At 41.6% G+C, this 25,156-nt stretch overlaps 11 protein-coding genes across 11 annotated transcripts in view; 5 read left to right on the top strand and 6 right to left on the bottom strand.

Annotated features, from left to right (window-relative positions):
• Positions 1 to 40: 40 nt before the first annotated feature.
• CYBJADRAFT_166281 (uncharacterized protein) lies at positions 41 to 892 on the bottom strand. The gene has a single exon (XM_020214428.1). It carries the CDS (start codon positions 530 to 532, stop codon positions 203 to 205), a length of 330 nt encoding a protein of 109 aa, XP_020072594.1. The 5' UTR covers positions 533 to 892; the 3' UTR covers positions 41 to 202.
• A 569-nt stretch (positions 893 to 1,461) lies between these two features.
• Positions 1,462 to 3,112, top strand: VMS1 (Vms1p; the record flags this gene model as incomplete). The annotated part of the gene is given in 2 exon segments (XM_020213571.1): positions 1,462 to 3,072; positions 3,092 to 3,112. 2 exon segments carry the CDS (start codon positions 1,462 to 1,464, stop codon positions 3,110 to 3,112), a joined length of 1,632 nt encoding a protein of 543 aa, XP_020072593.1.
• Positions 3,113 to 3,260: 148 nt separating this feature from the next.
• RDH54 (DNA-dependent ATPase RDH54) lies at positions 3,261 to 5,702 on the bottom strand (the record flags this gene model as incomplete). Its single annotated transcript, XM_020212493.1, has 1 exon — positions 3,261 to 5,702. One exon carries the CDS (start codon positions 5,700 to 5,702, stop codon positions 3,261 to 3,263), a length of 2,442 nt encoding a protein of 813 aa, XP_020072592.1.
• Positions 5,703 to 6,060: 358 nt separating this feature from the next.
• Positions 6,061 to 7,337, top strand: MVD1 (diphosphomevalonate decarboxylase MVD1; the record flags this gene model as incomplete). The annotated part of the gene is made up of 2 exons (XM_020213282.1): positions 6,061 to 6,105; positions 6,192 to 7,337. The coding sequence occupies 2 exons, from the start codon at positions 6,061 to 6,063 to the stop codon at positions 7,335 to 7,337; spliced, it is 1,191 nt and encodes a 396-aa protein (XP_020072591.1).
• Positions 7,338 to 7,617: 280 nt separating this feature from the next.
• TUP1 (chromatin-silencing transcriptional regulator TUP1) lies at positions 7,618 to 9,890 on the bottom strand (the record flags this gene model as incomplete). Its single annotated transcript, XM_020213281.1, has 2 exons — positions 9,138 to 9,890; positions 7,618 to 8,765 (listed from the first exon to the last, which is right to left on the bottom strand). The coding sequence occupies exons 1-2, from the start codon at positions 9,535 to 9,537 to the stop codon at positions 7,618 to 7,620; spliced, it is 1,548 nt and encodes a 515-aa protein (XP_020072590.1). The 5' UTR covers positions 9,538 to 9,890.
• A 3,020-nt stretch (positions 9,891 to 12,910) lies between these two features.
• CSM1 (Csm1p) lies at positions 12,911 to 14,655 on the top strand. Its single transcript, XM_020214427.1, has 3 exons — positions 12,911 to 13,226; positions 13,285 to 14,019; positions 14,077 to 14,655. Exons 1-3 carry the CDS (start codon positions 13,133 to 13,135, stop codon positions 14,262 to 14,264), a joined length of 1,017 nt encoding a protein of 338 aa, XP_020072589.1. The 5' UTR covers positions 12,911 to 13,132; the 3' UTR covers positions 14,265 to 14,655.
• A 374-nt stretch (positions 14,656 to 15,029) lies between these two features.
• ABP1 (Abp1p) lies at positions 15,030 to 16,568 on the bottom strand (the record flags this gene model as incomplete). Its single annotated transcript, XM_020213570.1, has 1 exon — positions 15,030 to 16,568. The coding sequence occupies one exon, from the start codon at positions 16,566 to 16,568 to the stop codon at positions 15,030 to 15,032; it is 1,539 nt and encodes a 512-aa protein (XP_020072588.1).
• Positions 16,569 to 18,896: 2,328 nt separating this feature from the next.
• CYBJADRAFT_49499 (uncharacterized protein) lies at positions 18,897 to 19,330 on the bottom strand. Its single transcript, XM_020217734.1, has one exon. The coding sequence runs from the start codon at positions 19,155 to 19,157 to the stop codon at positions 18,936 to 18,938; it is 222 nt and encodes a 73-aa protein (XP_020072587.1). The 5' UTR covers positions 19,158 to 19,330; the 3' UTR covers positions 18,897 to 18,935.
• A 634-nt stretch (positions 19,331 to 19,964) lies between these two features.
• Positions 19,965 to 21,209, top strand: CYBJADRAFT_166272 (uncharacterized protein). The gene has a single exon (XM_020214426.1). The coding sequence runs from the start codon at positions 20,089 to 20,091 to the stop codon at positions 21,172 to 21,174; it is 1,086 nt and encodes a 361-aa protein (XP_020072586.1). The 5' UTR covers positions 19,965 to 20,088; the 3' UTR covers positions 21,175 to 21,209.
• Positions 21,210 to 21,598: 389 nt separating this feature from the next.
• On the bottom strand, positions 21,599 to 22,263 carry CYBJADRAFT_49491 (uncharacterized protein). Its single transcript, XM_020217733.1, has one exon. The coding sequence runs from the start codon at positions 22,139 to 22,141 to the stop codon at positions 21,809 to 21,811; it is 333 nt and encodes a 110-aa protein (XP_020072585.1). The 5' UTR covers positions 22,142 to 22,263; the 3' UTR covers positions 21,599 to 21,808.
• Positions 22,264 to 24,620: 2,357 nt separating this feature from the next.
• The window catches only part of CYBJADRAFT_188654 (PR-1-like protein), a gene marked incomplete at its 5' end in the record, with an annotated part of 1,607 nt that continues 1,071 nt past the window's right edge, over positions 24,621 to 25,156 (top strand). The window contains one exon of the mRNA XM_020217312.1: positions 24,621 to 25,110. Within this exon, the coding sequence (XP_020072584.1) occupies positions 24,621 to 25,110 (490 nt within the window). The remainder of the gene's footprint in view (positions 25,111 to 25,156) is intronic.

The raw sequence follows: 25,156 nt of genomic DNA, 5'->3' as shown, positions 1-25,156 counted from the left end.
GAAGGAAAAAAAGTTTACATTAGCTAAATAGGCAAGTATACACCAATTGTACTATGGAGATGAAACATAGAACTAGAGAGCAGTGTACTGTGCAGGGTTTTACTAATTCTTCTTAATTCACAAATGCTTTAATTAGAGACTGCCTACACTTGTAATTCCTGTGAAATGGAAGGGTATTTTAGCTCACGCAAGTACTATAGACTTAGTTGAATCTGGACTTGATTTGCTCGTCGATGAAGCTCTCGCCCTTCTTGAAGTTATCCTCGCCAACCTTTTGCTTGATGGCGTTGATGTTATCATCACCGATGAAGCTCTCAATCTTCTTAGCGTAACCAGAGCTGGATTCCTCCTTCTTCTCGCCCTCGTTGTTGTTGTTGTTGTTGTTGTCAGATGATTGTTGACCTTCCTTCTCACCCTGCGACTGCTCCTTCTTGTCAGAGTCACCGCCGAAGAAGCTTGAAGCCTTCTGCTTGATGGCCTGTTCGACAACCTCGTCGCCGACCTTGTCCTTAATGTTGTTCAAGAAATCCATTGTATGTAACTACTGTGTGTGTCTACAGAGAGAGAAACAGAACAAGACTGAGAAAAAGAACCGAAAAGAAGGAAAGAGCACACGTATATATACACAGAGGCATAATCCCGCCTAGGCATATAAACAAACATCCGTATGTAATCCATCGACGCGTCCCAGCGACTTGTTCTTTTAGAACCGACACGTCGACGTTGGCCATCCCGCAGGTGAAATTAGGGGAAAAGAAGCAGCACCCAAGGATCAATGCCTCTTTACGCCGTGGAAGTTCTTGGGGAAGCCCAGATCTTCCTGCCCACTGCTAACGGGATTAAGCAGGACGTTAACCATCTGTCGCACGGTATACAAAACTACAATTGACAACGTTTGACGATTGATGGAAGCGTACGCTTTAAACCCTCTTACATTCTTTGGCTCTTCCGTATGAAAACAGCCAGGGGATTCCATGCACGAAGCGCTCTTCGCTGCACATACCAAAAGAGGGCCTGTGGTTTCCCTAGTTACTCTACGGGATTGGGAAGAGGGGATTGGTTACGGGACACACAGTGATGATGAAGCGGTGATACGATGGGGTCGAGTGAGGATTCGCTGTTTATATGACGGCAAGGTAGAGAATCAGGATGCCCATAACGCTTGAGTCACCGCTTATTGAGACAACACACTGTGGAGATGCTGTGAGAAGGAGCAATTGGGTAGGAGCGTGGGATCAACGTGAGTGCTCCGTGCTGATTGGTCCCCTGAGACGTGTGCGGCCCCTACCACAGAGATCTTCCTTTCTTCGACGGGCACGGATCGTTTTCTCTGATTACGTAATCGAGTGGTGTATGTGGCGCGTACTGTTTCTGATGCTTCATGAAGAGATGGAGGAATGGTTATTTGAGCCCATCATCGGTACCAATTTGGGAGCAAGGTAGTTGGGAAAACGGCTAACAATGTCGAGGTTTGAGCCAGAAGAACTATTCGCATACGACCTCTCACCGAGGATCATTGACTCCTTGGAGCTGATGTACTTTGATAGTTCCACGGTGGAGGAGGTTACATTGGCGCAACAGCAGCAGCAGCAACAACAAGAGCAGAGTACTGTACAGGTTATCAAACCCGTACAACATAAGGACAGGGAATACTACAACTCAGACATCTACAAGCTGAACTTGAAAAGACAAAGTCGTGGACTCCCACCGCTGACAGAGTCGGAATTTGAGGAGTTAGCAAGTGAACTCTTCAATGAGAGTTTATCCGGCTCTGAAGAAGAAGATAGCGAGGAGGATGGCGATGACAACGACGAGCGCTACAAAACGGATACACTTGACACGATTTTTGAGAGAAGCATAGCAAAGCTAGAACAGCTGAAATTGGAACAAGAAGAGGAAGGTGTGGTTAGTCACTTGGCAACCAGGTCTCCATTTATCTTGTTCAAATCGTCATTGCTGGATAGTTCACATGCGTTTGGTGTATACAAATCTCTGTTCAGCGTCAAGGAAATCAACGATCCAATAAACGCGTTGAAATCATGGCAGTCTCAACAGGGGAAGAAATCTGCAATATTCATGATTGGTGGTGGACATTTTGCCGGTGCAATAGTTTCACATGCTGTTAAATCTACGAAAGGTCAAGTTTCAAAGACACCTTCAGATCTGCTGTTAAACTCGGTTGATTTCATCATGCAAAAATCCTTTCATCGTTATACAACGAGAAGAAAACAAGGTGGTTCTCAAAGTGCAATGGATAATGCAAAGGGTAAGGCAAACTCTGCGGGTTCAAACCTTCGTCGAGCCAATGAGATGGCTCTTCAGAATGAAGTCCGTGAATTATTACAATCTTGGAAGAAGCAGCTCAATGAATGTGATTCAATCTTCATAAGAGCCAATGGAATGCAGAATCGAAGAATACTCGTTGGGTATGAAGGTTCACCATTCGCAAACGATGACGACAGAATAAGAAGTTTTCCCTTCACCACAAAGAGGGCAACCACTTCTGAATTAAAAAGAGCATGGTTGCAGCTGACCAGTTTGACAATCACTGCAAAACCGAAGGTGGATGATAAAGTGTTGAAACAAAAGGCCTTACAACAACAGTTGAAACAATCCAAATCGAACAAAGTCAAAGAAACTGACAAGGTGACCCCAGAGGAGACCCAAACCAGGGAAATTGTTGGTTTTTTGAAAAAGTCGAGAGGGCCCGTTTTGATTACATACATGAAGAAGAATCAATTGAGTCCACAGTTTGAATTACAACCGGAATCGGAATATTACCATACACCAACTGTTTTACACTATGCAAGTGCACATGGATTGAAGAACCTTATAGGCCCTCTCTTAAAGAATTTGAAATGCGATCCAACAGCATTGAACAAATCAGGTAAAACTGCATACGATTTGAGTGCCAACGTTTCTGTAAAACAGGCATTCCGTATTGCGCGTTCCGAATTGGGAGAATCCATCTATGATTGGGAAAGAGCTCACGTTGAGCCACCTTTAAAACGTGAAGACGTTGAAAGAGAAGATCTGGAAAGAAAGACCCAAGAGGAACAAGAGAAGAAAAAGGTTCAACGTGAATTGTTAGAACAGAAAGTTGAACCAGTGAGTAAAAACAATAAAAGACTTGGAGGAGTTTCCATCTCTCAGGTTAATATAAACTCTCTCACTGATGACCAAAGAATGAGGTTGATGAGAGAACAAAGGGCAAGAGCAGCAGAAGCTAGAATGAAACTTCAACAGAAATAGAAACAAAATCATATACGCTTGTTGACTTTTGTTAAAATATAACTCACATGTGTACGGTTCTTTTCAATTAGTGATTCGACAACAGTGTCCCCAATGGATGTATCGTGAATGTTGATAATGCGTGGATCTAAATGTCTATAATCAGACAGACACATCTTGATAGTGGACTTCCTCTCTTTTTCAGCTTTATCTTCGATGGGGTTGTTCTTGATCTCTAGCGCACTTGTCCAGCTTACTTGTCTTTCAAGTTTTGGTACGGTGTTCTCCTTTTGCTGAATTTCATCATCTTCGATAACAAGTTCTTCTCCTGTCCCACCACATGAGCATTCGACCAAGTCGTGGGTGTTGCATTGTGTATCTCTGTTTACTGTGAATAGATCTTTAAGATCTTCCATGGAGAACACGTTATCTTTGGAGCTATGTTTATTGTCCAAGAACTTATCAGACAGATTGCTCTTCATCAACTGCCTTTGAAAAATCTTCTCATCGATACAACCAGAAGTGATTAGTCTGTAAATGAAAACAGGACGCTTCTGTCCATCCCTATGGATTCTAGCCATCGCTTGTAAGTCAACAGAGGGATTCCAGTGATTGTCAAATAGAATTAACCTTGATGCCCCGATTAGGTTTAATCCCACACCACCGGATTGAGCTGATAAAAGAAATGCAAATGATGAGTTTGAAGTAGAGTTGTTAAACCTTGCAACTAACGGATCACGCTCTTTATTCGGAGTTGAACCATCAAGTCTTAAATACTCAAAGTTTAACTTCTGCAAATGAGATTGGATGATGTCTAATGTCTTTGTATAATTTGAAACTATAACAACTTTCTCTCCAATTTGATGAATTTCCTTTAAAAGTTCCAAAAGAACAGTGATTTTACCACTCACAGTTTGTGCAATATTTGGCTCACTCACAAACCCTTTGAAAAGCTCATCGCCAATGACCAAGGATGGTGAGTTACATATCTTTTTGAACATTGTGATCAAGCCCAAACAAGAAGATGATGACATTTCAGAGCTCGTCATAGTTAGAAAGTTCTGTGAATTTATTACTCTTTGAAACAGGTTCAACTGAAGTGATGTCGGTGGACAGAATAAAACAACATCAGTCCGTGGTGGGAGATGGTTCGACATCACCTTTGAAGTTCTTCTTAGTATGAATGGTTTTGTAATTGAAATCAACTCGAGTGATTTATCCTCGCCATGCTGCACGATATCTGGGTCATGGCAATTTGTATCTCGAGCTCGTAAAATTGGATTCATGAAATCTCTCTTGAACTGGCTGTATGTACCGAGTATTCCAGGATTGATGAAATCAATCATAGTAAAAAGTTCCACAAGATCATTTTGAATTGGAGTTCCTGAAAGGAGAATTTTTTTCTCCACGTCTAACGAATTCAACGCTTGGAGTGTCTTGTTTGAGTTGTTTTTAAGTCTATGACCTTCATCACAAACTAGCAAATCAAATCCACACTGTGATAACTCTTCTTTCATGTTGACTATCTTTTCATACCCCATTATGAGAACTTGATAGACTTTAGCCCTTGAAAAGTTCTTTATATCCTGTTTATCCTTTGCCAATGTATTCTTGCTGTGAAGCGTAAGTACATTTACCCTGTTCGCCGGTAACCATTTCTTAAATTCTCTTTTCCAATTGGCCACAAGGGTCACAGGACATGCAATCAATACTTTTGAAACCTCTGGGTGCTCAAACCCCCTTGGTGACTGTTTCAATAGAGTCCAAATCAGAGTTATTGTCTGTAATGTCTTCCCCAGTCCCATATCATCGGCCAAAAGTGCCCCATGGCCTCCGAATCCACGAAGATCCATCATGCATTCATAAAGAAACTTGACACCTTTAATTTGGTGCTGTCTAAGGGATTCACACAACAATGGATCCAGAACCACATCGGTGTCGTTTTCGTTCCGTTTCTTCATGACAATGGCGCCATCAGCATGAGGATCATGTAAAGGTTTGAAGTGCTCTGGTTTGACAGTTTCCCCAACCTTTGGACCAACGGCTTTGAATTGAGTATTGGGCGTAGCCAAGGTCCTCCTCTGGACAGTGATTGGTCTCTTCAAGGGTCTCTCAACCACATGTTCATCATCAGATTTGTGTTCGATGTTCTTGGAGCTTTGCCTTATTTTCTCTATCTGCACAGCATCAGTTATCTCACCCGTGACTTCTAATTCAAAAGAGCCCATAGAGAACACGCCATCAGTAGTAAACTTGGACACATTACCACTCTTTGAACGCTGTTTGTAGTTTTCAGATTCATCTAGCTTAAACAGCACGTCCGTGGCAGATAACACCACGACGCCATCCCCATCCCAGGTCTTGTGCTTCTTCATCGTCTGTTTCCTCCAAACGACCTCGAAGTATCTCTTGTTGTCGCTCAAATCAACCTTCGGTGCTTCTTCAGTGGCAACATCGAGCGGCCTCTTCATCGCTCCACGTGAGCTCTTCTTGACGGGCAGCGCCCCACCTTCCACGTGGGCGCTTCCGCTAGAAACACCAGTCATACGTGGTGCTTTAAAAGGAGCACCAGCACCACGAGAAACCGGTCTTCGGTACATCGATACTGCGTGCCTAGGGGGAAAGCTGTTGTTGTTATTGTTCATGATGAAATGTAAACAAACAAAGGCGCGCGTACAAAAATCTGTAGGAAGCGTGCTCGTTTAACACGAAACGACGCACAGAGGGAGAGAGAAAAAAAACGCATCATCGAAGGGAAGAAAACAGCACAGAATGGTGATCGACTTTTGAAGCCAGTAAACGTGAACAGAGAATCAATCTGTCGAGACAATGACGGTTTACACAGCAACTACCACTGCTCCTGTCAACATTGCTGTAAGTATGAGCTGTTTATCTTTGGATGGAGGGAAGATCTGTTTTGTGCTTGAATGATATGTATACTAACGAGCGCACACCGTTAGACCCTCAAGTACTGGGGTAAGAGAGACAAGACCCTCAACTTGCCTACCAACTCTTCTATCTCTGTGACACTCTCACAAGATGATTTGAGAACATTAACGTCAGTTTCCACGTGTGAAACATTTACACAAGATAAGCTCTTTCTCAATGGTCACCAAGAGTCGTTAGAATCTGAGAGAACACAGATGTGTTTGAAAGACCTGAGATCTTTGAGAAGGGCGCTGGAAGAGTCTGACCCTTCCTTGCCAAAGATCTCGGAGTGGAAGCTCCAGATTGTCTCTGAGAACAACTTCCCAACAGCTGCCGGGCTTGCTTCGTCAGCCGCTGGGTTCTCTGCGCTCGTCGTTGCCATCTCCAAGTTGTACAAGCTTCCTCAGTCGATGTCTGAGATCTCCAAGATCGCAAGAAAGGGCTCAGGTTCTGCCTGTAGATCGCTCTTTGGTGGGTATGTTGCTTGGGAAATGGGTGACGAACTCGACGGTTCTGATTCTAAAGCTGTTGAGGTTGCTCCCTTGGAGCATTGGTCAAACATGAAAGCCGCCATCTTGGTTGTATCCGCTGATAAGAAGGACACACCATCCACTAGTGGTATGCAAACCACCGTTAAGACTTCTGATTTGTTTCAATGGAGAATCAAGGAAGTTGTTCCAAAGAGATTCGAAGAGATGAAAGCTGCCATCATCGCAAAGGACTTTACGACTTTTGCAGACCTCACCATGAAGGATTCCAATTCGTTCCATGCAACTTGTTTGGATTCATTTCCTCCAATTTTCTACTTGAACGATACTTCTAAAAAGATCATCAAGCTTATCCATTCTATTAATGAATTTTACGGTGAAACTGTTGCAGCTTATACATTCGACGCCGGTCCAAACGCTGTTATTTACTACTTGGAGGAAAATGAGGATAAAGTGTTTGGTTTCTTGTACAAGTTATTCCAAAACGTTGAAGGTTGGGATTCAAAATTCACAAGCGAAAGATTGAGTGCATTGGCATCAGCATTCAACGACTTGAAGCAATCTGTTCCATTCCCTCTTGATGAAGATATCCAAAAGGGCGTTTCAAGAATCATCTTAACGCAAGTTGGTCCTGGTCCACAAGACACAGAGGAGTCTCTTGTTGATGCCAATGGCAATCCAAAGATTTAGATCATAGCTACTCCATTACGTGCTTTCTAATCTATATAATGCTTCAAAGAGAGATCAAAAAAAAACCATATCAATTTCTTCTTTATATATAATACAAAGACCTGAATAGAGAGAGACAAAGATCAGAATCGATAAGAACAAAAAAAACAGAAACAACAACAAGTTGATTTTGGTCCTCTCATTATGTATTTTAGTATACAAGTTTGCAAATAGCGAAGTACTCCTATAGTGGTGGCCAGCCAGCCAGTCCTTTTGAAATTTTCCTCCCCTTGGTTTCAGATTAGGTCTTGTTCCATCTCCAGATTCTGGCCTTACAATCACCACTACCTGTAGCAAACATACCTGCGCCAGAAATTGCGTGGTTGGCAACAGAAACGCTGATAACGGAGTTTCTGTGACCTTGAAGCATCAGGAGAGCATCACCAGTTCTCTTCTCCCAGAAGATGACACCACGATCCTTTGAACCAGATAAGATGTATTGGCCATCTGGAGAGGAGCATACAGAAAGGACAAAGTCCTTGTGTCCAACATATGTGACTTCGCACGCGGTCACGTTCTTGGATGGCGTTGTGGCAGTAACATTGCTACCCAATTGCTTCAAAGACCACAACTTGACTGTTCTATCCAATGAACCAGATGCAACCTCCTTTCCATTAGAGGTGAATGCAACTGAATACACAGAATCCTTATGACCAGTACCAGCTTCATTTTCAGAGTCCAATCTTTCAACAAGGAATCCAGTTGATGAATCCCAAACACGAACGGTACGATCAAGAGACCCAGCAGCGATCAGTTTACCATCTGGAGATACAGCAACTGTAGTTACACCATCCTCGATAGATAAAGTCAAGGAACACTGTCCACTGTTGAGATCCCAAATTCTCACAGTTCTATCTCCTGATCCAGATACAAGTCTTTGACCATCTGGGAAGAAATCCAGTGAGTAAATATCTTGTTCATGGCCTCTCAGGTATTTTGTAATCTTTCTAGTACTCAAATCCCAGATTCTAATCACCTTATCTTCTGCACCCGTCGCCAAGAACTTACCGTCTGGAGAGAAACAAACAGATCTGATGTACAAATCAGCACTTGAACCTGTGTTGTCAGTTGCAGTGTTGTCATCACTCAATCTTGCAACCAATTCACCAGTTTCAACACCAAACACTTGAGTGGTCTTGTTACAACCTGTAGCGAGGAACTTACCATCGTTCGAGAAACGGACACAACAAACGACAGATGAATGGTCTAAAGAATGAACCAACTCAACATCGACTGATTTTGGTAAAGCTGGGTTATACAACACATAGTACTCTGGTCTCAACTTCTTCAAGTGTGGAGAAGATACTGGAGCCTCCAAATCCTCCAAGAACGGTGGAATTGGCTTTTCGTGTAATGCCCGTTCATTAGCTGGGACCAAGTAGTTTTCACCTGTTGGTGCAGTAGCAATCACTGCAACACTTTGGTTAGTTGGTTGGGCTGGAGTTCCATTCGCTGATGTTGGTTGCTGTTGTGGTGCCTGTGGTGCTTGTTGTTGTTGTGGAGGCTGAGATTGCTGTGGAATGGACACAGAACTTTCAGTTTTTGGTTGAGCAGGTGATTGTTGTTGAGCAACCACTGGTGGAAGCTGTTGAGGTTGCTGTTGTTGAACCTGCTGAGGAGGTGGTGGAACTTGGGTAGATGGTAATTGCTGTGGTTGAGGTGGTTGAGCCTGAACTGGTGGCAATTGTGATTGCTGTTGCTGTGGAGTCCCAGCAGCAGAAACTTGACCATATTGACCATAGGCGTTTGGCTTTGGCAAACTGTTGGAGCCATTGCCAATTGCAGGCTGGTGTTGTTGTTGTGGTGGTGGAGCCTGCTGTGGAAGTTGTTGCGGCTGTTGCTGCTGCTGTTGTTGTTGTTGTTGTTGCTGTTGTTGTTGGAAAGATGCCAGCTGTCTATCTTTAACCTCCAGTTCACCCTTCAATCTCGAGATCTGGTCCTCGTATGCCTCCTTGATCTTTCTGTGGGCCATCTCCAATTCATAGACAGTTTGCCTAATCTGTTGCATCTCGGTGGTTTGTTGTGTAAACTTGAGGTCGTACTCGGACTTGTGGATTCTAAAGTTTGACGCTTCGTTACTGACATTGTCAAACTCCTCTCTGATCGCCTCCAAGAGCTCATTGAGTCTCTGGTAGTTCTGTGGTCTTGGTGGGTAAGACATGTTTGCTTCGAGATAGCACTTCTTACTCTGAATATAAAGCCCTTATCAGCACCGGTAATGAAACTTAAGGAGAGTAGAAAAAGAGTGTTTATGTTTTCTTAAAGCAGTAAGGAAAACACACACAAAAAGGGTGGGAAATAGAAAACAATAAAGTCAAGTTGAATCAGGTTGAGTTAAGCAATCACCTGGAACAAATCGAAATTTAACCGCTTCACAAGAATATTGTTAAGAAGGTGTTGTTTCTTTGATGTTTATATTTGTTTTGATGTGTTTTGAAGGATTTTAGGGGCGCCGTTTTTGAACTACTTTTTTGTCGTTTTTTCCTTATTCGTTTTTTTTGCGTTCGTTAAACTTTTGCGCCGGTGTTGAAGTTTTGTTGTTGATCGGACGGGGGTTGTGAACGGCGAAAAAGAATGAAACGAAAAAAAAACGTCATGGGAAAAAGGGGAAAAAACATTGACGTCGACGTTTGCCGGTTTGTTTTTCTTCTTTTTCCGCTTCTTTGTGGCCTAAAAAAATAACACCCGGCCGGGTAACATTATTGAATTTCAGTAGGGCCACGATGAAAGGGACACTTCATTTACACGAAAATCATACGGGTTTGCTCTGCTTTTTTTCTTTTTCCGCAAAATCGTTTGACTCCTTGTAAAGTCCTTTTGCACACACCGGTTTTACAGAATGGTACAGGCACGACATCAACTGGCAAGCCAGTGTGTCATAATGTGCGTTCGAGCTGCGTGCCATAATGGCATCTTTATTGGGTAAATTCAATTGTCGTCATGCTCTCAACGAAACATGAGGGTGTCCTGAGATGGTTGTTAAAAACTTGAATCTTCAAAAGAAAGATTTATGGTCGTGTTTGAGTGGTGCTTCTAGCATTATTTTTGAACATGGCTCATCACCTCCTAATTTGACAAGGTGCGATACATGTGAGTTATTAAGGTATGTACAACACTTAACATCCTCTGAGACAACCTCTAAAGTTGTTGTTAAGTTTCGCAAGCTTCTCAATGCTTTTATCCAAGTCCAGGCAAAAGCATTGGGCTAATTGTTCTCTCTACAAAGCGAACAAAACTTTGAAAGATGTAGGTAAACGCTTAGTCTGCCCACATAGTACGGACATTACACACCAACTGGTGACACTGGGTTACACCCGTTTTCAATTTTATATACAGCCAGTGTTTGTATCAGCATCTTTTTCATCCGTAACATTATTGGATCCTTTGCTCATTTTCTGGTCGATATCTGAAGAAGAAGTTCAAGGTCCTAGATCCTGATCTATCGGGAACTGCACTCGGAATTCGAGACTGGTCGTACCATCAGAGTGTTATGGAGGTTTTCAACCATCATGTCATAAAGGTCAAGGTAAATAAAGACAGCTGTGTCATATTTAGCAATCACAGTCGGCTTTATCATAGCAGGACTTGAGTTTGAATAAACTGAACGGGTTTAATCCTTTGAGACTTGCGTGTGAACTTTGGAAATCTTGAATCAACAGAAATTACCATCTCAAAAGCTTACAAAACTTCTCATAATGGTTTCAACGTAACACCAATAACAAATAAGAGTATAGCCTTCATGCTCAATATTGGTCAAGGCAACCGCGTTATCCTTTCATGGGGTTTCCAGAAGCTTTGTTATTGATATAGTAGGGAGTAGGGATGGTGTGTTTCGATTATGTTTCTCTCTGCTTAATCTCAAGGAAAATGTGTTTGAGAAGATTGCTGGCTTTACCACTGATAATTTCCTTATTTTCTTTAAAACTGTAGAGAATCCCAGTCATGTATCATCATGCATTATAGTTGGTGTGATATTGAAGGATAGTTGTAACCACAGTTTGAAGAATAATGCTCTTGCTGAACAAATGTCCCACTTGCTCAATTTATTCCCTCCAAAGTCTAGAACAAGCTTCAAGTCAACACTGTACTTGCACGTCTACGCTAATCATAAAAGATATACTGAATCCATTGAACATAACTGACCATTTTTCGATGTTTGGGATCAAAGGTCTAGGATGGAGAAAAGCCCAATGAATTTCAGTTCTGATAGAATGAAACACAAGAGATTAAAAACGAGTACCCATCTTCTTTATCTTCACCTCCCCCATTACGATCACTATCAGACTCCTCATGAGAGCGATGACGGTGTTGACCTCCACGAGCCTGAAACCGACTCTTTGTTTTTAGCCTTTCCGAATGTAAGGTAATCTTTGAAGTATCAAATTGCATGATGGAAAGAGCCGACATGGGCTCAAATGATCGTTGAAATAGGACGTAAACTTTTGTCTTCGCGTTGACACTTTGCGGGTTGACACGTCGGAGTTCAAGACGTCTTCAACTTGTACTGTCTGTACGAGTATGTCTAATAAAGATAACTGGTACAAATCAAGCGTATTGTTGATTTCAATTTCTTTGCAGAATGGGTGCCTTATGTGATGAGTATTAAATCCTGAGATCTCAGAGCAATGATATGCAGAGCTTCATTTGAGTCGGAGGATGTCAAATGGAACTTCAGGGTAGAGTGTGTGATCTTAATCCTCATCCATATGGTTGTTATTTGGCTTTAACTCTTTGATTGTCAACTTAATGATCTTTCTTGTCTTGATTGGATTGTTCAAGTTGTGCTTTCATTTGCAACAGAAAATCACCACCGTGTTGCGCAGCTCTCCTGAAGAGACTTCAACATCGTCATCCGAAGAATCATCATGGTTCGAAATTATTGAAATATTGAATTCAACTGAAAAGCAGCAGCAATAGTCACACATTGATCTTCTATTGTAAATAATAATGCCATATACATGTGATCATTGTTCAGCATTTTTCGAAGAATATGTAGGACAGTTGTTCTATTAAGAGTTCTGAAATAAAATGGAGGTGTCAGTTTCAGAAATACAGGGTTCAAATTTTAATCTTGATAGTGAAAATTACAATGTTTATAGAAATTAATATGAAAAATACACAAAAGGTTTTTAATAAGGTAAGACTAATAGGTATTTCCATAAAGTTGTAAAAATCATCAATATTCTTGTAGTATCATAGTAGACAGCACGTCACTAGTCACCAAGAAAGTATATATGACTTTGTGGAAGGAATCTGAATCATAATTACTGATTTGAAGTTCTATTTATGAAATCGAGATATGAGTATACACAATGTAGTAATATCGTTATTGATCAATCAAAAATTGATCTTATCAATTGACATCTCATTGATGTGTACCAATGGCTGACCCAGTGTGCTATAACACCTGCACACCATATTACAGGACGCAAATTAATTTTTGAGGAACAGTGGCAAGTTGAAACATCTTTGAAGATAAATAACTAGTGATTTTACAATGTAAGCAAGTCTTCATCCAAACCTTCCCAATATGGGACTCCATATAGAGTAAAAGACATTTAAAACACCACTCCATATACTTTTCGCCAATGTGCGACACAAATCTCGCACATTGGCGAAAAGCATAAGCTAAAACCCCCATTTCAACCAGATCTGAAAAACGAAAATCAAAACAAACCGAAAGTATTTCTGAAAAAAAGTAAACAAACTACCAACACATCCAATCAAAGAGAAAACTGTAGAATCAAAGAGAGACAATGCCTCCAAAGAGAAGAGCTACGAGGGCAGCAGCAAAAGCAAAAGAAGCTGAACCGACTACGGAGGCAGAAACCACTGTGGAACAACCACCAGGTATGTCTGTATTTTTGTTCTGTTCTATATGAGTTAGAATACTAACCTTCATGAAAAGTGAAGAAGACTAGGAGAAAAACTAGAAGCAAGAGAAATGGGGAGAGTGCAAATAACTCAATAGCTGACAGTGTAGCGTCCACCCCAAAGGCTTCTAAAACTGATACAACGGCACCAAAAAAGACACCAGTCACTGAATCAACCAAAGCTGAATCTCCAAAGACAACCAGCCTTGAGATTTCGAACGTCCCAACAGCTGAACAACCATCAAAAACAGTATCGAAGAAGCAAGATGCAGAGAAGCCTTTGCTATCTTTGAAATCTCCAGTAAAGAGACCATCTCAATTGCAACCTTCTGTCTCACCAAGGAAACCATCTACCACGATTAAGAGCGATTTGTTAGATGCGAAAAAAGCAGAAGCAGTTATCCATAAGGCATTCACAGCTAAGGACCTTCCGAAGCTTACCAGTGTCTTGAACGATTTGAAAACAACAAGAGCAGATCAAATCTTCAACGAATTCAAAGCATCAGCAGAGATACGTTTCAAGACGTCAGATGATTTAATCTCATCTTTGACCTCAAGAAATAAACAATTACAACAAGAGGTGACATTGTTGAAAGAACGCCTCGATCAACTGGAGAGCGGAACAACACAAGGACTGAATGAGGAAGCTCAATATGAGAATGAATTGATTTTGGATATGATTGAACAGATCGTCGGTTTAAGATTACACCGTGTTGAAGAAACTGACGATGCACTGTCTTTTGATTGTTCTCAATCAGGGAAGAATGGAAGTGAGTACTACCTTAATCATTTATATTTGTGGATAAATACTGACAACACTTTTCAAGTTTTGGATTATAAGCTTACAATTTCAAAGGAGGATTCTTCAGATTTGATCTATACCCCAATGAATTCCGAAGATGAATCATCAAAACTTTCCAAGTTCCTCCCAGAGTACTTCTTTGATAATTTGACATTCCCATTGGACACGCTCCAGCAGTTTTACCAAAAGATCCACAGAGGTTTGAACAAATGAGTTTATGTATATTGTATTCACATAGACACAGTTATTTTAATTCCAGCGTACCATCTTCCTTGATGATGATTTTCTTTAAAAGTGATTTCTTATCATCTTTTGTCATCTTCTTCAATGCCTTGTAGAGGTCCTTTCCTTTGTATTCTTTCAAGGAAGGCTTTGTCACTTTGTCAGTCTTCGTATTGTTCTTCTTTACTGATTCCTCCGGCTCATCCTTTTTCTGCTGTTGTGGTTGTTTTTGCTGTGCCTGCTGCTGAGGTTGCTTCTTTTTCGGTCTATACAAAGCCTTTTGGTACTTTTCATCCTCAGTTATACACTGGGTATGCTTTCTGTAATCAGAACCGTTAAAAGTTGTAGAACAATCAATACATGTGAAGTAAGCACCACGGCATCTCTGTGTATGTTGGTCTGCTTTCTTTTTAAGCATAGACTCGTTACAGACCTGGGGAGGGGAGTTGTCAGTATATAACTCAACTGAGAATAAGTTTTGAACCTACTTCACAACTGAAAGTAACCATGATTATGTCTTTTGATATAATTAGTTAAGAATGGAACGAACCAAAGAGAAACAGACCGGATGAAATTTTTTCCCAATTTGATTACGGCGATGAGCTACTGTGAACTCGGTAACGGGACACAAATCAAGCGTACACTACAAATGGCTCCTTCAGACTTTGAATCTGATACATTTCTTGTAGTGTCTTATTCCTTTTCTTAAAATAAAATCATCTAGAAAGTTGTGATTAAACGAGAAATTGGTACAAATCATTGGAGGGAAACATAGTTGGATGGGAAAAGACCTTTTTGTCCATCTTCCAATTCACCTAACCACCAGTCTTCGTCGATTTTCTGGATGTTGATGATCTTTTGACCTTCAGCAAAGGTCAATTCGTTGTCCTCGGAGGCATCATAGTCATATTCAGCAATGGCAACAATTGACTCACCGACTGGCTCCTCCTCTTCTGGTTCTTCTGGTTCCTCTGGTTCCTCTGGTTCCTCTGGTTCCTCTTCCTGGATCTCAGGTTGAGGTTCTTCTTCCTCCTCCTCAACAGCACGGGCTGGTGGAGGTGGTGGGATGGATGCTCTCACAGGCTCCTCTTCCTCCTCCTCTTCCTCCTCCTCTGGCTGAGCAACCGGAACTGGAACTGGAGCGGGAGCAGAACTTCTCTTTGGCAAGACCTTTTCTTCCCTTTCCTCCTCTTGAGCTTGTACAGCCAAATGATCGAATCTGCTCTTCAAATCAGAAACAGATGGCTCTTCATCCTCATCTACCTGTGCCTTTACAGGCTCAGAAACCTTTGGTGCTGGAACAGCACCCCCGGCGGCTTTCTGCTTTCTCTCGGCCCACAGTTGAGCAGGTGTTTTACCGTTATCGGAACCAAAGTCCTTGGAGATACCTCCACTTATAGCAGATTTGTTGATACCAGAGGATGGCAATGGAACCTTTGCTGATCCGGAGGCTGTCTTGGTTTTCAAGTAATCGTCAAGCTCCTGATCTCTCTTGAGTTTATCCTTTTGCTTCAGTTGCTCCACTTCAAGTCTAGGATCAGGTCTAGACTGTTCCTCCCTGATAACGTCTTGTAAGTTGACTTTACCAATTGGCTTCCAGGAGGAAACATTTGGTTTCAATGGCTCCTTTGTCAAATCCCTTTCCTTAATTTCTGGTTCATCCCATTCATCCTCGTCGGCTTGAGCAGTGTACTTCTTAGCAACTGCCGGCTTGATGATCTCTGGTTCTTTCTTTACAGGTGGCTCAACTGCAGCTGGCTTCGAAACCGGGGTTGGCTTTGGAGTGAACGAAGAAGCCGGCTTTGGGACAAAGGGTTTTGGAGCTGGCTTACTGGAAGAGCCACTAGAAGAAGCATTGGATCTACTGGCCTGAATGGAGTAACGGGCACCAGCAGCGGCACTCAATCTAGAGAGCAAGTCGTCCTTATCCAAATCGTCCGAATCTCTAGCGGTAACCTGAACATGGTAACCTTTCAAGAGTCTGGACACTTCAGCAAAGTTTTGAGCAAAGGAAGATCTCGATTTCAATGGCGCAGAATCAGGACACCATCCAATGAGCAGGTTCTTATAAACGTCCGAGTTTGGCGGATTGATTCTTGCCAAACCGAATTGAATCTGAGACTCATCAAAAGATTGAAGAAATTCGTCAAAGTCATCACCGGTCTCTGCAACCTGGTAGGCTTTTGAGCTATCTGGACCATAAATAACCCAGGTGAATTCACCCTCACCTCTCACAACAGTCTCGTACGACTTCTGGATATCCTTGCCATGTGTTGAAAGATCGATTTGTTCCATTGTTAATTGTTTATCCTTACGCGGTTTTTAACCCCTATCAAATTGTTTACGAATTGCTACCCCCTTACTTTGCCCTTCGAGAACGTGTAAATATTGACCAATTTTCCAGCTCACCAACCCCCTGGGAAGTGTAATTTTTTTTGTGCCCGAGAGCCGATATTTCGCCAACACAAACACAAACAACAACACCCATGGCTGCGCCCCCGGTTTGGGATTTCACCTGCGCTGGACTGGTGGTGGTGTACGGATGTCAATTGTCATCAAAATTTAAATAATGGTAGGGACACTATGATGCTTGAAGAGTACTCGAAGAGATGTTGTTCAGCTCCAAGTTTTTCCGGGTCAACGATTCCAAATATCGTGGACGGGCGTGGGGTGTGCAATTATGCAGGATAACATGAGATGATGAGTTAGTGATGACCTGCACTGCCAGTAATTTGTCCTTTAAACAGAAGTTTTGATGCTGTTATAGGGTTACTGGTATGTTATCACGCCATCTTTTGTGTTCCCCGATGTGGCACGGTGTTAGGACTCTTTTCAGCGATCTTACGACTCTTCCTACAATGAAATACGCGGTATGGGCATGGCGCAGTATCACGTGAATGGCCCGCATCTGCAGAGGTGTACACACAGTAGTGATCATATATTTACCCAAAATAGTTTATGTCTATACGATAAGGATTTCGGAACCAGTACATATATTATGAAGCCATATTTCAATTGACCACGGCACCATGCGGTTTGCAGACATGCAATAATTGCTGTTTTAACATAGGCATCAAAGGGCTGGGATTCCAGTGGTAAATACTAGGCACCATCGGAAAACCTAATTTTTCCAGTAGAGTTCATATATATGCAATGAATTAGTCATATCATGTATATTGGTTAGATCATGGTGGGCCATCCCCAACCCTGGTTATGCCCGTAAATTCTGAGTTGATGTTAAGGGCTGTAATTTGTAAGCCGATACGTTGATACAAGTCCTTTCATGTGCCAATCTTGAGTACGAGGCACAACTTGATCCTTCAACGTGGTTAATACTGGTGACGATACGTGCATTAGCTACAGTCATTTACTAGGAGTTAAACTAGCAGGGCTGTGACTTGTCATATATTATTCAGCAGTGAGCTAGTTATACACTGACTGTATTCACAGGGCTGCCCGTGATGTAAACCAAATAATGTGCTCCAATCAGTAGATTTTCACACATCATTCGGCTTTTTCTGGAACTTGGCGTTGCCTGACACGTTACGTTCGATATTTGATCAGTTTTAGAGAGCGATCGTCATCAAACTCAAATTTCTTGGTAGTTATCGCACTGGTAATTTGAGGATAATTTGGCTAAATCCCATATACGTGCTTAGTCATATTTCAAGGTTAAAAGATGCCGAGCTGAACATTGGTTGATTTTGCGGCAATTTGTCCCAAATTTAGATCAGACTTCCAAATTAATCGGATAACGGCGGTATAAGCCTTGGACAAATGAAATCCATTATTTTTTATCCGAACACAAACAACTTTCGAATCCTTTCATGAGGAGTGTTGAACACGTCGCATGTACGTTTGCTGACTCATGAACGTGCACCATAATACAAAGGTATGAAGGCAATTGTCCAGTAAACAAAGCAGCGTAAGGCTGAGCACGGGGGTAGCCGTAAACCGCATGGTGGTGATTGGTGAACATCAGCGCCCCGACTTTGAACTGCCTTAGTCCTGAGTTCTCTTGCAGTGAGTACAGACTCACGTACATTTGCCCCACCTCTGGACATCACCTACTCATGAACAACATGGCATGAGAATGTGACATAGACATATAGTTAAACCTAGATTTCGCGAAGGCCGTGATCGTAGTCTTAGCTCTGTGTTACTACCTTCACGTTGATACATCTACATTGCAATTTTATACCTTGGTTCAGATCCCATTCCCATCAACTTTTACGAGCACCAGGTGATGATATATAGCATAGAAGCGGTCATAGCCTAGAAATTGAATAGAGTAATTCTGGAGTAACTTTTATCAGATCACTCTTCTTCTGGTGTGTAGTTCTAATCGAATCGAAAAGACGTCAAGACGCGAATGCAGTAGCGCCCGGTGAACTAACATACATACGGTATGTGTATACTCCCTCAACACCAACCCCAATCAGTTCAGCTCTTAGCTACAATAATCGCAATTACCTACTATGAAATTCAAGGCGCAACGTACATTATACATATGTACTCACTATATACAATTGGCCCACACTGCTGCGTTGCTTTAGACTGATCTTCCAGAATACTCTCTTATAACCTTTCGGCAAAACCAACCGCTGTTCATGAATACTGATCCAATTATAAGGTTTTTCAAATATTACTGAAGGTCAAGATCTAAGGTACTTTTTTTTTTGTCTCTGCGGTTCTTGTCAACACCACGTTGTGAAGTTGATGAATATTAGAAGACTCTATGCGGGCATCACGAGGCCCATATTTAGAATTCAAACTCAAAGGTAAATTGACTTCTCCAATAACCCAAGTCTCAGCATACAGCAAAAGAAGACTTAACAGTAGTTGAAGTTTAAGCGGTATAATTGCATCATTGAGATTTGACATAGCTCCTATGTGTGTGTGTGAATGATATTATCACCAGTAGTTGTTGAGGTTAAACTCTAACGGTCGCTTACTCATTTAACCGTTCTCCGTTCTAGTCCGACCGTCAAAATAACAACACCCATTCTAGGTCTATGAGAATAATAATAAGTTCTGGGGGCTTGGAGGGGTTTGCATCTGTAACATGAAACGGCCAGCGAGAAACCAATAGAGTAAGGGCATGTGAAGTTTCATCACTACATTGGCTTAGACGTAAATTATCTAATGGTAACGAATCAAGACTTCAGTTAGTGACCAAACTTTAAGTTCCCAAGATCGTAAATGCATCGCAAAGATTCTGCTTGGGTAGGTCAAAACCAGGAGGAGCTAATTTGATGAGTAGTTGACTGTGTAGAGAGCCTAACAACAGAAAAGGTGCCCTCTTTGTACTGCAGTGGATGCTGGGAAACTGAAGCGACTAAGGCTCTGTGAATCGTCATGGATACGATCAGTTTTGAAATGTCCTGAACCCCCAAATCCGAAGGCATGAATCAAAAAATGTCCCAAACTTAAATATCCAAATGTCTCATGCATGTGTATGTAGCCAGCCACCTTCGGAGATACAATGCAAGTCTGGACTTACTGTACTACCCTCATGTTTATGCATATCCATGCCTCATCCATTTGCCTCAGAAGTTGTGGTACGAAAAAGGTAAGCAAAAAAATGCGGATGGCCTCCTTATGCGCCTGTGGTCTTCAATATATACAGAGAGGTGCGTGTGGCTGGGACATAGGCATTTTGGATACTTTTGCTTATAACTTTTGAATCTCCTGCTTTTCTGCTTTTTTTCCCTCCAATTTTCTTTCTTTCCTTCTTCTTAACATAGCAAAAACCATCAAGTTTGAATAGAATAATCCGAGAGGAAATTACTTCAATTTGAACAAAAAGAGAATAATGTTTCTTCGTTCACTGATACCTCTTGCACTAGCGCTGGCTACTGCATCAGCAGAGTCTTACTCCATCCCAGTGTCATTTGACCAAATTCTTCAGTCATACTCCTACTTCCCAAGAGGTAGTGCTGTAGTGGAAGCAAATGCTGATGGACTTGAAATTGTCGGTGATTTCGCTGACGATGCAGCAGCTTGTGATGCCCTTGACGGTGCTCAAATCATTTACTACGCAGATGACCAATCAGGTATCTTGCTCACTTCAAACTGTTACAACGTTTACTACATGGAAGACACAAGCAAAGAGCTTTTGACATGGGACAGCTGTGAAGAATTCCCATTCTACGAGTCTTTGTGTGGTGTAGAATCGTCTACTTCTACATCTACCCACACCGTTTCCCCAGACACTTCACGTACTGGTGCAATTACAAAGACATCTGACTCATCAGCTGTTGTCATCGTCGACAGACCAGCATACACTGTTGTTCAAATTACTACAAGCACAGTCTACACAACACGCAGCGATGGTGTTGTTACTAGCTACACCACTGTCTGCCCAGTAAAGAATGACGTGAAGACAACTGTTGTTACCATTACATCATGTGAAGATCAAGCATGTACTGAGGTTCCAGTCACAACAGGTGCTACTGTTGTTACTAGTGAGTTTGAAGGTGCTCTTACCTCATACACCACATACTGCCCATTACCATCTAGTGTTCCACAAGTCATTCCAAGTGCTACTTCTACTACTACTGAGCATGTTGCTGAGACTACCGGAGAAGTCACCACCGAAGGTGCTACTACTGAAAAGGGTGATGTCGCTGCCACTACTGCTGCCACTACTGAAGTTACTACTGAAGGTGCTGCTGAAGGTGCTGCTGGTGAGACCACAACTGTTGTTAATGGTGAAACTGTTACTGTTGCCCCAGCTGCCGCTGTTACTGCAACTTCCGTCCCAGTTGTTGAGGCCCAATCTACTTCAGAAGAAGCTGGAGAAACTGCATCTGCCACTATTGTTACCTTCGAAGGTAAGGGTTCCAAGTTGACTGCACTTTCCGCATTGGCCATTGCTGGTGTTGTTGCCTTGTTCTAATTTTGAGCGTCTTTATTTACACATAATTTCCAAACAAAAAAATTAATGATTTAGATTGTATCATGAATCTATACGATGTAGCCATATTAGAGCCTCAACAAGTCTCGGATCATTATGTGTGAAAGCGCGCCCTTTCCACTTTTCTTACATTCTGATCTTTAACATGACGAGTCAAATGATGATTTTTACAGCTTCCAATACTGGTGGACTCTAGCTGCTCATTCATATTCCAGGCATCCTCAACTGTACAAAGTAGTTACCCAACAGGATACCATTAAAATCTATGTATGTATATAATTTATATGCCAAGCTGTTACAGTTGTATGTGTCTGTTCGTTATTTCAATTTTAATATTATGGATCATGTCGATTCATCCAATCTATGACTGGGTTGATCAGATGTAGTTTTTACTCAAGCAACTGGCGTGTAAGTGATCTTCACACCCAAAGAAAGAAACATAGGGATAATTGTCAGCTGAACCCAAAGTTTACAAGAAAGACAGTATTTCTAGTATTGTGCTCTTTTTCATGAGCACGGGATAAATAGTGTATCGTATTTGGTACATAGTAAATAGACCACACCTTTTCATGATAGTCTGGTTCAACTCTCAAGCAGGCAATGTTGTTATGACACATTAACCATGATGTATAAACGAGCATAGAACATTAAACAGAGTAGGCCCATTATGTACATTACAATCTATTCTACATCTTTGGATCATCAGAGGGGTGTTGATATACTCGGTGCATATAGAACCGCGACTTAGACATTCCATCACTATCGAATTGACGACTGGCTCATGGATAAAGTGAAATTGTTTGCTTCTCCCTGCCAATTGATTCGCATAGTGATATTTTAGACTGTTGTAGAAATATTCCTGATCATCACCCTGGCAACAAACGGAACTGCAATCCGGGCAAAAAAAGGCGGGTACTAAAAAAATGCAGCGCGAGAGAAACGATGACATCAATCACTTTACCTCTCTGGCATGCCATTTTCTGTACTTCCCCTTCTCGTAGCATTAACATGAGCATTTAGAAAACTCATTACCAGGTCACTATGTAAATTGTCGTATATGTCATGTATAATAGTGTTAATGTATTGTCTTCTATAGTGCTACATGATCGTATTATTAACTCGACAAATCGTACGAGAATCATTTGCGGATGAGTATTATTATAACTATAATAAACATAAAAAATGAAGAAGTGCAGCCGTTGCGAACGGGCCGAGTAATTACCAGTACTTGCCATGGAGTCATGGAACTTGGACAATGATCATAAATGGTGCTCAATTTAACAGATGAAATTTACAAAAATAGTCATCAACGGTTAATTCGCTTCTAACAACCGTAAATGTAGTTATGTAGTTTTTTTTGTGATCCATCATTGAATATACTCATGTACGGAACTTCAATCCAAGATGCGCAATCTTTGGTCACAAGAATAAGAAAAAGTTTGAATTCTTTTAGTGATATACTTTATCCCCAAAACATAGCCTGTGACAGATTTGATATCTGCATTATATAAGCTCTGCTTTGGAGTATATTGATGGCGCTTGTGGCCGTGACGTCTTTTTGAACATATTAAGATCCCTTACTTTATGTCCATCAGCATTGAGCGTCCTCCGTAGAATGAATAACAGAGATCCTGATTAAAATTTTTATTCTTCCGCAGTGCACATAAAAAACAAACTCGCAGGCAGCTCGCAGGCAGCTCGTAGGCAGTTTATCCTATGTATGAGGTTATCAATTTGAAGCTCAATGCTACTGTGCAGATTTGTCAGTCAATAATCCATTGTTCCTACTGGGTCCATAAGGTATAGGCTTCACAGCCCATCGAACACTGCTTTTAAATGACGAATCAGAAGTTTATGACTCCACAAGCGCCTTATTGATTTTTCAGAGTATTATATTTAGCTATAGGCCATGTCCCAACCGTCTATGAGGCCATGGCAAAAGCTAAGAGGCTGATCCACACATCTTACCTTTTAGAATAGTGGGGCTGAACATGCATGGCCGTCCAAAATCCCCAAAACATTAAAAAATACAAACAAACACAGGGACGACGCACAGAAACGTTGTTTGCGGATTTTTGAGCCATGCAGATATTGGCCAATCATTCCACCATGATCTGATTTAAGCTATGAAACCGACATTTGTACCGTGGCTGGTCTTAACCTGTGGTCACAGAGTTGTAAATGCTTCAGTTTCCAAGCCGCAGAACTCACACAATGCGCAACCAGCTCGAAGAGTACGGATATGAAGGGTGGTTTGATTATCAGCTACTTACTCTATATAGCGAACTGAGGGTTCTGACCAATCATTCAAAATTATTTTTAAGCAGCTAGAAGTTCACATATATATCAAAATAATATTAGAGTACAAAGTTTAACAGGTCAGTGCTAAGGACATAACTTGTGAACTTCTCAAGTTAGCTTTCGCTAGACCTAATAATCCTATTTCTAACTCGTATGTTCTTTCGAGGATGATTAGGTTGTGTTATGCCTAAGGCTGATGGGCTTCAGTTCGCCTTGATACCTCATGGCGAAAAATATCATAAGTGGACACTGTAGGTTATCTCCGAATACTGCTGAGACATTTGAATCCAGCCATCAGCCATACATTGGACATGCAAAGTAAAAGGTTAAATGAAAGACGAAATCTGCGGCTGCATTATGTTTTGAAGCTGGGTGAGATTTGGTCCCTTTTTCTTTTTCCGACCAGAATTGGTAAGTTGCAAGCTGTGCCATAAGTGCGCGGTAATTAAGGATGGTTTGCAGTGCTTGACAAATAGCCAACACACACTGGTCTTTATCTTAGCAATTGACAAGTAATTTGTAAACCTTGCTATCTTTTTACTCTTTCAAAATGTTAAAGGTAGCAACGTGTGATTAGTAGATTAAAGACTGTAAAACTACAAAGAGTGGGTATGGACCTCAACGATTAGAGTTTTAAGATCCCTAGTACTCAATGATGATGTAGTGCTTATTGCGGCATAGTGTGATGAGAAAGACAAAAAAAAGGACAAATCGTGTTTCCTGTTCAATGCTCAGTAGTCATTTCACCTCAGCCGTTCATGACGTTCTCAAAAAGAGACAAAGTGTCAGTTATTACACAGTTTCTAGTTAAAAATTGACCGAATAAGGATTCATTAACTTCAAGCCTGTTGAGACTCATCAGACGCATAAAGGTGCAGATGACGCCATGTGCTGTATGCCTCGCTGACCAGCATAAATGTATGTCCATAGCTACATAGCAGCAGAGCCCAGTACGAATACCCAAAAAAAACCCGCCTGGTAGGCTCTCTTCAAGCTGTTAAATACAAAGAAGTTGCGCTTCTTCTCTTTTTTCTTCTTTGAATTCATATTTTTCCTTCCTGGTAAAACTTCAACATATTTTTGTTAGCAAAGACTAGTGTACTTTTATTGTTCTTTTCAGGAAAAGGATGAGATTTCAAGTACCTTTCTTAATTCTTATCGCACAAGCGATAGCAGCCTCATGTGAGAGTGTCACAACAACTCAAGATCTTACTGTCATTGCTTCGTATACTTCATATGTGAAGTCAGCTACGTCTGTCTCCCCAAGCTTGACTGTGACTACACCAACTACAACCAATGGTGAGACTACATCCACTGGTACAACTACATCTCCTAGTGAGACTACATCCACTGGTACAACTACATCTCCTAGTGAGACTACATCCACTGGTACAACTACATCCACTGGTACAACTACATCCACTGGTACAACTACATCCACTGGTACAACTACATCCCCTAGCGAGACTACATCCACTGGCACAACTACATCCACCGGTGAAACCAGCAGTGAGACCACTACTGCTGCCGCTCCATCAACATTGTCATCAATTGTCACTTCATCTAGCATCGTACCACCATATGCCAACAGTACTACTACAGATGAGTCTTTGACAAGTACCTCTACAACCGAATTGAGCTCAAGTGATCTTTCTTCATCTAT

The sequence above is a fragment of the Cyberlindnera jadinii genome (genome assembly GCF_001661405.1).
Source record: "Cyberlindnera jadinii NRRL Y-1542 unplaced genomic scaffold CYBJAscaffold_2, whole genome shotgun sequence".
In the NCBI taxonomy this organism is placed as follows: domain Eukaryota; kingdom Fungi; phylum Ascomycota; class Saccharomycetes; order Phaffomycetales; family Wickerhamomycetaceae; genus Williopsis; species Williopsis jadinii.
The sequence above is the reverse complement of the archived record's forward strand: the minus strand, read 5'-3'. Positions and strand labels throughout refer to the sequence as shown.